At 49.5% G+C, this 12,593-nt stretch overlaps 1 protein-coding gene across 1 annotated transcript in view; it reads left to right on the top strand.

Annotated features, from left to right (window-relative positions):
- STX8 (syntaxin 8) overlaps positions 1-12,593 on the top strand; it is a 172,532-nt gene that overhangs the window by 23,420 nt on the left and 136,519 nt on the right. The window contains exon 4 of the mRNA XM_058703527.1: positions 816-926. Coding sequence (XP_058559510.1) covers positions 816-926 — 111 coding nt within the window. The remainder of the gene's footprint in view (positions 1-815; positions 927-12,593) is intronic.

Here is a 12,593-nt window from a genome sequence, read left to right as displayed (position 1 = left end):
ACTCTGGATGTAGCCCTGACTTGTTATTTTTTTTAGCCATAACTTGTGAGTTGTGCCGGAAGAGGTGTTAGCGATAATCTGGCGGTCCATACAAAGAGACAGAGATCCGCAAAAGAGAGATGACTGCTTCAAGGTTGCCGATAACGGTCAACACAAGACTAATAAGCTTTGGACTCCCGGCTTAACCCGCTCGCTAGGATAACGCAGTGAAATCCGAATCTTTCCTTGTAGTTTTCTTTAGAGTTTAAGGCTCATGCATGCGGTGTGCTTAAATAATGAGCTGATGGGGGCACCCTTTAGAGCAAATCTGTCACATAGAGTAGCACTTTTCAAAATGGATTCCAGGTGTGTGAAGACACATTCACACGGAAGAAAGAAGGCAGTATTGAGAACCCGGCTCATTTTTTACAGGGCGTCTTGGGGGTGCTAATGTCTAGGCAAGCACCCTTGAACACTGACACCTATAACTCAACACCCGAGGAATTCCTGACTCAGATCGCTCTGTTGACGGGAATAATCATTTTGGCGTTGGTCACTGGGAGGAAAAATAACCTCCACCTGCCGCGTTGCTCAGCGGCGGCTCGGTGTCCGTGGCCGCGAGTCCTCGGCTATGGTTCTGTCGAGGGCCTTTACTTGGGAAGTCTGTGGTGTCGAAGGTCAGAGCGGGAGGAGGAGGAGAACGGTTCAGGTCTCTTCTGGCCAATACCGGTCAGAGTCTGTAATCGTCACACCTGGCCTGGGAGGGCTCGCTTAATAACACGATAGGTAAACTGAGGTAATTCACCCACCGTTGGACCTTAACGAGATGTGTGCAGAACACAGCTTGAAGGAGACCGGAGACAGAACCTTCTGGATGAACTCGTAACCCGGGAGAGGCTACTTCTGGCATCCTTTAAGAACGAGGGGGCAGAGCCCGATCTCATCAGGTATGACATTTTCCTTCACGGGGATTACGTGTTTGGGTGAAAAGCATTCTTGGCCGAGATCACGGATGTGTTTCCCGAACGGCTCGATTTAACTAGTAAAATCTATCCCGCCCCTTTACAGCGTTTGCCATGTCATGGTCTTTCTCCTTAGCGTTCTTTACTTTTCTGGATTGAGTAAGCCAGGTATGTTGGGCGGATCTCATCCTGAGGGAAGACAGTTTGCGTGGAATATGGACCGGGTCGGAAAAGTTCCTTTGCATCCTCTGTGCTTTCTGCCACGTGAGCTGTCTTTTCGGCTCCTGAAGTCACGTGTTCACCTGGGTGGGAAAAAGGCTTCCCCGTGTGTGTGTTTTCACTGGCACGTTTGGGAAACTGTCCTAGCGAGACTGTGGTCCGTGCTCACGAAGGTAGGGGAGCACGGCCATTGGATCCCGGCCCGTTCTGTGCTGGCGAGTGATTCCCATTCCGTGGAGGGGACAGCCGCTGTCCACCCAGCTCTGTTGGAACACCCAGAGGAGCGGGCCAGCTCTCCAGGGTTGGGGTTAACGAGCCCTATGTGCTTCCCTCTTCGGAACTGTCCACACAGCCCCCTTCCAGAACTCCTGTAACTTCATCGTGGGAACCATCACGATGGTTCGAGGAAATGAACTTCACGTAGAAACTCGCCTCTCTACCTCTTTGCCACGAGGGACGATGCTTTCGTTCTGCAGAGTGGCTTGCTTCTGCTTAGTTCCTGGGTAGGAATGACATGGCTTCTCAAGGGCAGTGGTTTTTGACCTTTGGCCACGAGTTACTGGGTCCTGCGTCAGACAATTAAATCAAGGGGGCTCATGGAGGCTCCCAGGTAAGTACGACATGCAGTCAGGATTGCAGACCACTGCCCTGGGGTAAGCAGAGGAGAAGGAAACAGTGTCCTGTTGGCCCCAGGCCTTGGGAGCCTGTGACCCAAGGATGCAAGAAAGAAACGAAAGACAGGAAGCCAAATGGAATCCTGAGTTGTTTCCGTGGCGAAATAAAGCCCAGGAGTCAGGGAGGGAGGAGTCATGTCCCGGGCAGGGTGTGTAAGAAGCCAGAAGTGGGCCAGATAGCTCTCTGGCGGTGTGCGGTGAGGAAGGCGGTGATCCAGGGCTGGCGAGACAGAAACACATGAGCTGGGGATCCGTGGGGCACAGTCAGGGCCACCTGTCAAGAAGCGCATCTATGTTGGAGTCCAGAAAGTAACCAAAGGTGCAGCTGCCAGTGCCAACCGGAGAGGCGATGGGCGGCATGTAAGTACCTCTGCTTGGTGGTCCAGCAGGTGGACCTTCTAGGTCTGCGTTTCTTTCTTTCTTTCTTTCTTTCTTTCTTTCTTTCTTTCTTTCTTTCTTTCTTTCTTTCTTTCTTTCTTTCTTTCTTTCTTTCTTTCTTTAACATTTATTTATTTTTGAGAGACAGAGAGAGATAGAGCATAAGCAGGGGAGGAACAGAGAGAAAAGGAGACACAGAATCCGAAGCAGGCTCCAGGCTCCGAGCTGTCAGCACAGAGCCCGACGGGGGCCTCGAACTCACGAACCGTGAGATCATGACCTGAGCCAAAGTTGGATGCTCAACCGAGTGAGCCACCCAGGCACCCCTAAAAAATTTTTAAGTAGCCTCCACCCCCAACATGAGGCTTGAACTCACAACCCTGAGATTAAGAGTTGCACGCTCTACTAACTAGAGCCAGCCAGGCACCCCTGAATCTGCATTTAAATTTAAAAAAAGGAGAGAGGGAGAGGGAGAGAGAATGAGTGGGGGAGGGGCAGAGTGAGAGGGAGAGAGAGGATCCCAAGCAGGCTTTGCACTGTCAATGTGGAGCCCAATGCGGGGGCTCGAACTCACAGACTAGACTGTGAGATATGTATGACCTGAGCTGAAATCAAGAGTTGGACGCTGAACCGACTGAGCTACCCAGGCCCCCGATGCAGAATCTGCATTTTAACAAGATCCTGGGGATTTAAATGCACCTTACAACTTGAGAAATATAGCTCTATATCTTTTGTTCTCTCTTTTTTTTTTTTTTAACGTTTATTTAATTTTGAGAGAGAGGGAGAGACAGAGCATGAGCAGGGGAGGGGCAGAGAGAGAGGGAGACAGAATCAGAAGCAGGCTCCAGGCTCTGAGCTGTCAACCCAGGGCCCGACGCGGGGCTCGAACCCATGAACTGCGAGATCATGACCTGAGCCAAAGTCGGACGCTTAAAGCGACTGAGCCACCCAGGCGCCCCTTATCCTTTGTTCCTAATGGTGGCACTGGGCATCTAAGTTACCCAAAGGGCTTGTAAAAAACAATAAAGAAGAGAGAGAGAAAGAAGAGGAAGGAAATACAGGTGGCAGGACCGAATCCTTGCAGAGTCTGAGTGAGTAGGCTGGCCTGAGGCCTGGGTAGCCGTGATGGGGGGCGCACTTCTCAGGTGCGTCTAACAGGTGGCGGGGGAGGCCGCTGCCCTGTGTCCACCCGCGGTGCCAGCTGAAAGCTCGAGTCTGCCACGCACTTCCCGGGTGCCGGGCACGGGCTGAGCACCTCGTGTGCGTTTGCTCAGGAGGTCCTCGTGACGTCCATTTTACAATGGAGAAACTGAGTTTGGAGGGGTCAGGTAACTGGCACAAGACTCTGAAGCTGACGGGTCTCGGAACGTGGACCCAGATGTGAGCGCCGTCACACGTGAACTCGCAGCCACCGCAGTGCGAGAAGTGCTGGGCCCGGCCCTGTTGCTCGCTGGTCTCCCGGCCATCTGGGCTTCGAAGTCATTGACCTTCAGGTGCAGGTATGCGTGCCGCCTCTTTCACTGCTGTTAGGACAAGGTGAGGCGATCGGTATGTGAAGGGCTTAGTGACGCAAGATGTTCCTCCTGGCGAACCGTGCCGCCATCAGGCCTGGAGGAAGCGCCTGCTGCTGCCTCCTTCCCTCCCCCTCAGGAGCTCCTGTCCCCCCCACCCCCACCCCAGGCCTCCCCGACTGATCTGTCTTGTTCCAGGGAGCCCGCCCCTTCTCCCCTTCCAGATCTCGCTCTGTGTCCCCTTCCTCCGTGCCTGGCTTTTTGCCGTCTTACCCGCAGACAGTCGCAGGTTAACTCTCGCAGCGGAATCCATGGCTGCAGGGGCTTCCCCTCCGGGGGGCTGTCCGCGGAAGCCTCCTGGAGCCCAAAGCAGATTGACTGTCGGGAGAATTTTAGCAAAGCTGGTGGATTAGCGTAGAGGCGTTGGGTCTCAGAGGCCTTCCACGACCAGTGCCCCTTCCCCGTCCCGTGGTTCAGGCTGAGCCGCATGCTGGGCCCACCCGTGTGGCTCGGAGGGGAACGGTTGGGGTGGCTTGGGGACAGGGAGGCCACACCAAGGCGGAACCGTGAAGCAACGAAGGCCAAAGTCCTCGGGGCTTGAAGTCACTGAGGCGGACTTTGGGGCTTGAAGTCACTGAGGCAGCCGGCCAGGCTTATTTACACGCGCTCAAGATGGAACCAAGGGAAGTGTAGATGCCGTTGTGTCGTCGTAGCTCAAGGAACGGAAGTCCGGAATAGCTCGGAGTAAGCTTCCAGAAGCATTCTGTTGAAACGTGCGTAAGCACCGTGGGGTAGAAGGGACTCCTGAGGAGCGATGTGAGGAAGGTGCGAATGGATAGGACGTTCCGTGCCGGGTGGCATGGGGGCTAGCCAAGAGAAGGAGGCACTGTGGCCCTGCTGACCTCCGGGAGAAAGTCAGTCGGTACAGGTTAAAAGAGGGAAGCTTATGGTGGGTGGCCTGGGAGGTGGGTCGCTGGGGAACCCCTACGGGGCCCAGATTGCTGTCGACCCACTGTACGCGTGCACCCTCCTGCAGGCGCTTGCTAGGGCTGCTGCGGGCACAACACCGGGGGCTCAGCTACCAGAAACGTCCTTCCTCACGGTTCTGGAGGCTGCAAGGCCAGACCAGCGTGTCACTGGCAGTGTCGTGCCCCCTGACGGCCTTGACGGAGGGTCTCTTCTAGGCGTCTCTCCTGGCCTTTTAGGTGGCCGACTTCTGTCCGAGTCTTCACGCGGTCGCTCCCCTGTGTGCACACGTCTCCCTGACGTGTCTGAGGTCTGTGTGTCCAGCATCCCCTCTTCTCATAAAGATAACCCGGGGCATGTTGGATGATGGGCCACCCCAACGACCCTATTGTAACTTAATGACCTCGTTACCGGGCCTGTCTCCGAATACTGTCGCGTTCTGAGGTTCGTACCAGGGGTTAGCCCCGGGGTTGTGAATTCAACCCCGAATTCACAGGAATTTTTTGCGAAAATGCACGTCCCTGTGACATCCCAGGAGAACCTGGTCGATGAGAGGATGCGTGCTGGGTAAGAGCATTCTCAAATATTATGTAGGAAAATCCTTGGGAAATCTGCTTTCGGGCCACGAAATGGGCACGAGACAGCGCTGACCCGACCCACTGGGAAGACAGCGCCGCCGGGGACTTACTGGAGACAAGAAATGGGTCTGTTGGCGAGTGGAGGAACGAATGATTGTCACAGTCGGGTGCTGGCAGTAGATTGTCATCGCCTGGAAGTCAGAGTTTCTGGTCTTTGATTTCACTCGCCTAGCGACAGCAGAGTGTTATTTTTGCCCTCTGTACCCCTAGTCCCCACGCTTGAGGCCTCCCCTTCCACTCCCAACTTCTCGTACCCCGGGAACTCCTTCACTGGCCTTCGGAGGCTCTGAATTCACATGTAGACGTAACCAGGCTGGATTCACAGTTCAACTTGTCCTCTTGCGTCCTGACTGTCAAGGCCGCCTGGTCCTTTCTGATACCAGCCGTCAGGGACCTTTCGGCTCTGTCTTTGGAGGGACCCCGTTCCCTTCCCTGCCGGTCCGTTTCTGTGACACACAGCTTCCTCAGGCCTCCCCGCGGTTAATTCCCGGTCCTGGGCTCCCCAGCTTCCTTTCCTACTTCTCTGATCTCTGGATCCCTCTGGCATTTTTGTTTGCTTCTGTCATTCTTTAATAAACCAGCGGGAGTTGCTTTGTTACCTGGCGGGGGCGGGGGTGGAGGCTCCGTGGCACATGTCTTTGCCTTAGGTCACGACCTACGGAGATGCGCTGGCCGGAAAGCCTTATCAGAACCTTCAAATGTGATAGACACGCTCTCTGCGGCACATGTTGTCATTAATGCCAGACTGCCAGCACGGCGCATTCCCTGTCGCAGACCTGGGGCTAATCGGCTTGCTAATCAGTGTTTCAAAGCCCCGTGATGACCGGCAGCCAGAGTGAGGCATCGGTTTGTCCCATCAGGACTCACCGGGAGCCCGTGGAGCCCCTGCCTCTCCCTCTCCTTCCCGTTTCCTTTGTGTGACCCCGCTCCTCTCTTGCCTGTACCCGAACCCTCGGCCTCCTCTCTCCCGGGGGCCCCCCACCCCTCCCTCTCCTCCTCTCCCCCCTTCCTCCTCATATGTGGCCTTATTAAGGAGAGAAGAGTATTGTCAGACCACGGTTGGGATTAGCATTCCCCTTACACAGACATTGATGTGGCGATCACGCAGTTGAATGTGCGGCTGTCATGTGATGCGATCTTAGCTGCACCTTACGGATTACCGATCATTATTTTAAAGCAGTAAACCTTGATGGGAGACGGCGGGCTAAATAAGCGATGGTTGACTGACTTAGGGCCTTTGGAAACTTGTTAAAGAAGTCTCCGCGTAACAACGTCTCCTAGAAGATAAGCCGCGACTTAGAAGGACGCTGCTTTAAAATCCTCCTGCCCTTTATACTCGAGAGCATTGCTGAGTCTCACCATTAGTTAAATCTTTGTCTGTAGAGAGAGAAAAAAACAATCATTGCATACTCCACTGCTCGGTGAGCATCTCAGAGATTATGTGATTAACTCGGCTGTAGTGGGTGGCTAATTGGCTAAGCTTTAGTCTTTACACCAGCAGCTATATTGAGGATTATAGGAAGTAGGAAGTTATTTAGACGTCGGGATGGTAGCTGTGTGTCAGGAATGGCCTATTAGGAAGGAGACCAGTTGCTAAAGTCAAAAGGATGACGGTGGAATGTTCCCATTTTCTTAGAGTGTCGACGTTAGGCATTTGATGTCAGGTATCTTCCTTTGAGCTATTAAAAAAAAAAAGAAAAGTATGTTACTTCCAGTGTGTATTTCATGTCACTGTATCGGAAACCACCGTGGACAAAAGAAAAATTTACATTCAATTTTACATGAAAAGCACCCCTCCCCCATTTTAAGCCATTGAATGTTGGGTTTTTATGACTATTATTTTTAATGTTTTTATTTATTTTTGAGACAGAGACAGAGCATGAGCAGGGGAGGGGCAGAGAGGGAGGGAGACACAGAATCCGAAGCAGGCTCCAGGCTCTGAGCTGTCAGCACAGAGCCCGACGTGGGGCTCGAACTCATGTACCGTGAGATCGTGACCTGAGCTAAAGTCAGACGCCCAACCGACCGAGCCAGCCAGGCACCCCTATAACTTAATTTATTCTTTAAAAAAAAATTTTTTTTAATGTTTATTTATTTTTGACAGAGAGAGAGAGAGAGACAGACAGACAGAGCATGAGCCGGGGAGGGGCAGACAGAGGGAGACACAGAATCGGAAGCAGGTTCCAGGCTCCGAGCTGTCAGCACAGAGCCCAACACGGGGCTCGAACCCACATACTGTGAGATCATGACCTGAGCTGAAGTTGGATGCCCAACTGACTGAGCCACCCAGGCGCCCCAAGATGTTTTATTTCAAATTACAGCTTGAGTTATAAGAAGGATGATTCATATCTGACTCCACTTAGATTTCCTAAAGAATCATTGCTTGATATTTTATGTTGCCTAAAGTTATTAACACATGAGCAACCCCTACTTTCCTAAAAGTAGGAATAGCTAAAGAATGCATAAGTAATATATTCACATGGATGGGGAATTTAAAAAGCATTTGACAGTATTTGGTGACAAGCCTCTCTTCCACTGTGTTCCCCGCTTCTGGACATAAATATCAGTGTTAAAAATCATTGGCATATCAGTGCTCCTGGGTGGCTCAGTCGGTTGAGTGTCCGACTTCGGCTCAGGTCATGATCTCACGGTTCATGAGTTCAAGCCCCGCATCTGGCTCTGTGCTGACAGCTCGGAGCCTGGAGCCTGCTTTGGATTCTGGGTCTCCCTCTCTCTCTGCCCCTCCCCTGTTCACCCTCTGTTTCTCTTTCTCTCTCGAAAATAAATAAACATTAAAAAAAAAAGTCATTGGCATATGCTTCTGAAGTTCTCTGAAGCATCTACCAGCAAATATGAATATTCCTTATTTCCCTCCGTCTTTTACGCAAATGGTACATACTATTCTGCAACATTTTTTGGTCACCTGATCAGATGTATTGGAGAGCTTCCCAAGGTAGCAGGTTTTTGTCATTCATTTTGATAGTCTTATAATATCTTGTTATATGCATGTACCATGATTTCTCTAACTAGCTTTCTATTAACAGATGTGTGTTTCCAGTCTGTTACGCATATATTTTATATGTGTGCATATATTACTTAGTACATAGATTTCTTCTACAAAAAAATGGTGGTGAATAACGTTACATATAAGGGAGTTCCCCCGTGTGAACATCTGCCTCTAGATAGGTTCTTAGAAGGAGGAGGGCTGGGGTGGGGATGGGATGGGGTGCGCCTGGGTGGCACAGTTGGTTAAGTGTCTGACTCTGTCTCAGCTCAGGTCATGATCTCAGTTTGTGAGTTGGAGCCCCGCATTGGGCTCTACACTGACAGCATGGAGCCTGCTTGGGATTCGGTCTCTCCTTCTCTCTGCCCCTCCCCAGCTTGTGCGCACGCTCTCCCTCTCTCTCTCTCAAAATAAATAAATAAACTAAAAAATAAAATAAAATAAAATAATAAAGAAGTAGGATGGGCTGGGTCCAAGTATATGCACTGTGACTCTCACAGAACCAGCGTAGACTTTTATGTGAGTGCCTGTTTCCATCCAGTTTTCCCCAAAGACAGTGTCACTAACCTTGGTTTCCTAGGCCAGTCTCCGATATGAGGATTGTTACTTCCTAGTAGAGTTTTATGGCGCTCCTGTATAAAATCGCAACGAACCAAGGTTATCAGGAAATTCTCCTGTGTTTCTTTTTAGTGCTCTCACGATTTTATTTTATAACTGTTAAATATCTGATCCATCTGGAATTTAATTTGGTGAAGAATATGAATCCCACTTTTTTCCTACTTGGCTACCCTATTTTTTTTTTTTTTTTGGACTGTGTTTTTTCCTGAATGATCCATTTTCACAAATTTTGAGATGGTGAGCATTATACTATTGCACTGTGTGTCTGTGTGTGTATTTGGATCTGTTTCTGGACTTTGTGATGTGTTCGGTGGTCTCTCTGACTACTCCATTGTAAGTTTTAATACATGATAGTCTCCTGTCATTATACTTCTTTTTGTTTTAATTTTATTTGTTTTAAAGAGGGAGAGAGAGAGAGAGAGAGTATCTCAAGCAGCTGTTAGCACAGAGCCTGATGCGGGGCTCTATCCCATCACCCTGGGATCATGACCTGAGCTGAAATCAAGAGTCAGATGTTCAACCGAATGAGCCACCCAGGCACCCTTATGCTTCTTTTTTTTTTTTTTTTAAGAGTTTTGGGGTTTTTTTCTTTTCTTTTTTTTTTTTAAACATGAATTCTAGAACCAGCTAGCCTAATTTTTGAAAAGGAAAAGTAACTTTTTTTTTTTTTAATTGGCATTCCGTTAAATCTTGAAACCTTTTATCGTATTGAATCTTTCTCTCCAGGAACATGGGGTGTCTCTCCACTTGGTCAAGACGCCTTTCAGGGCTCTCAGGGTGAGCTGTGCGCATTTGTGGCTTAACGTATTTTTAGGTATTTTACGTTTTTGGTGGTTTCGAATTCAGTATTTCATGCCATGGTGCTTTTTGGTCATTGTTTATAGGAAGCTGTTCGCATCTGATGCCTGCTAATTAGTATTCTAACCACTTTCTTAAAGCTCTGATTGTTTCCAGTCTTCCTGTTGGTCCCCTTGTCTTTGCCAGTTGTTATTTGTTTGTTTCCTAAGAGAAAGGAGCTTCTGAGCTTCCCAGTGAGTAGACTGGCTCAAAATAGAGCTAGGCTGGGCTCGCATCACATGCCGTGTTATGCCGAAAACTGTGGAAGAATAGAGTTGCTATGATTGGCTTGGCTCTGCTCAGGAGAGATGCATCCTTGAACCTAATTGGGGGATGGGCTCGTGCGCCCTGAGCAGTGGAGCCCTGAGCAGAATCAAGGTTCCGCTCACAAGGGAGAAGAGACTTGCTGAAGTCAGGTAGGCCCCCTTTAGCGACCACATCGGCGCTCCCCTACAGCTCTTCCCCTGGCGGTAACTCGCCACATCCTGAAGTCTCTTCTGACACCAGATGAGGAAGGTTTTGGAGCTCTGTGACCTCGAGTAGGACCTTCATCTCCTGTCCCTTCTCTTGTTCCTGACGTCCCAGGGAAGTGGTACCTCACGGGCCTTCTGGGTGATGTTAGTTAGGTTCACGTGGAGCTTAGATAATCGCCTTGAATCTCCAGTTCACTTTTTAAGGGAGCTGGGAAAGCCATCACTACCACCCATCTGCACAAAGAGGATTGGGAGATAGGCTTTTGGAGTTCAACCCGTTTTCAAGAGTGACCCACTTACTCAGTGTCACAGAGCGGGTTTATTCTGTGGGCAGAGGATCCTGTGCATTTCACGTTAGGTATCATTTAACTCTAGTTTGGACGCTCGTAGCTTCTGACCTTGTCTCCACGTGCCTGACAAAGGCAGTGGGCTAATTTCATGCACGGACTGATACTTCGTATGACAAGAGGGAGTATTTACAGTAGGGACTGGCCTGAAAAATCCGGGCTGTATGTTGCCTTAGTATATTTTTTCCCCCTCTGTTAACTACTGAAATGACAGCAGCCATGCAGCGTGCACCGTGATCACGTTTCCTTGGGGAGAAAAACTGGGTACGTCATAGGACAGAGTAGATTTGTGACTCCCTTTGTGGTGGAGGCAGGCTGGTTGAAGGCTTCGGCCAAATTTTTGACCCTTTAGGATATTCTAGTGGTTTATGGGAATGGATAGAATTTTAAAAATAAAGACTTAATCTAAAAGTGGTGCATCAGTCGGTTGAGCGTCCGACTTCGGCTCAGGTCATGATCTTGCGGTTTGTGAGTTCGAGCCCCACGTCGGGCTCTGTGCTGACAGCTCAGAGCCTGGAGCCTGCTTCCGATTCTGTGTCTCTCTCTGTCTCACTGCCCCTCTGCCCCTTGCGCTCGCGCTCGCTCTCTCTCTCTCTCTCTCTTTCTCTCTGTCAAAAATAAATATTTAAAAAAATTAAAAACTATAACATTATTTAAAGAAATTAAGGAAAAACGAAACGATATGCTATGTTCAAGATGGGAACACTCAGTAGTGTAAAGACATCGGCTCTCTCCAAATTCACCTGTAGGTTCAGAACAAATCCACTTAGAGTCCTCAGCCAGTTTTTTATTTTGTCACTTAAGAAGGTGATTCTGATGTGGCGTTTAATAATTCTTATGTGGCATTTAAAAGAGCCAAGGCAATTTTGAAGAACAAAGGGGCTGAGCACTCACATCAGCGAACGGGATTCTTACCATAAAGCTGCATTGTGGTGTTGCCCCCAAAGTAGGCAAACAACCCCAGTGGAAACAGTCCCGCATACACAGTGTCACTTGATTCTTGACAAGGGTGTGCTACAGTGGAGTGGAGAAAAGACAGTCTCTACAGTAAATAAGGTTATATCAGCTGGGTATGCATATGGGAAATAAAAGAATTTCAGCCTCTGCTGTCATTCTCCATAAAAATCTGTGCCAAGAGGATTGCAAATCTCAATGTGACAGGTGAAATGAGAGGTTGTGGAGGAAAACATAGGAGAATGTCTTTATGACCTCAGGATGCACAAGCCTTTCTTACAGGACACAGAGAGTAACTGTGAAAGAAACACACGGTAGGTGGGGCTTCCTTAAAATAAGAAATTCTGTTCATCATGGGGCGCCTGGGTGGCTCAGTCAGTTAAGCGTCCGACTTCGGCTCAGTTCACGATCTCACTGTCCGTGGGTTCGAGCCCCGCGTCGGGCTCTGTGCTGACAGCTCAGAGCCTGGAGCCTGTTTCAGATTCTGTGTCTCCCTCTCTCTGACCCTCCCCTGTTCATGCTCTGTCTCTCTCTGTCTCAAAAATAAATAAATGTTAAAAAAAAAATTAAAAAAAAAAAAAGAAATTCTGTTCATCAGAAGATACCACAAAGCACGAAAGATAAGCCAGAGAATGAGAATCTGTATTTGCAGCGCATACATCCGACCCAGGAGCTATATCCAGAGTACATAAAGAATGCCTATAATTTAAGAAAATGGCTGACAACCCATTAGAGAGAAAGAGGCAGAAGGCCTAGAATTTGGACTTCCCAGAAGAGGATAGCTGGTTGCTGGTGAGCATATGAAAAGATGGCGAAGCAAAACCACGATTGTCGTGCCATCACACCTACCAGAATGGCGGAGATTGAAACGGCAGACGTGTCCAGTGTTACTGGACGTGGACTGGCTGGATTTCTCACATACTGCTGGCAAGACTATCAGTTCTGTAACCACTTTTCAAAAATTTTTTTCGTGTTTATTCATTTTTGACAGAGAGAGGCAGAGCATGAGCGGGGGAGGGGCAGAGAGAGGGAG

This window comes from Neofelis nebulosa, chromosome 16 (genome assembly GCF_028018385.1).
Source record: "Neofelis nebulosa isolate mNeoNeb1 chromosome 16, mNeoNeb1.pri, whole genome shotgun sequence".
Taxonomy (NCBI): Eukaryota; Metazoa; Chordata; class Mammalia; order Carnivora; family Felidae; genus Neofelis; species Neofelis nebulosa.
This window is presented reverse-complemented; position numbering and strand designations above follow the sequence as displayed.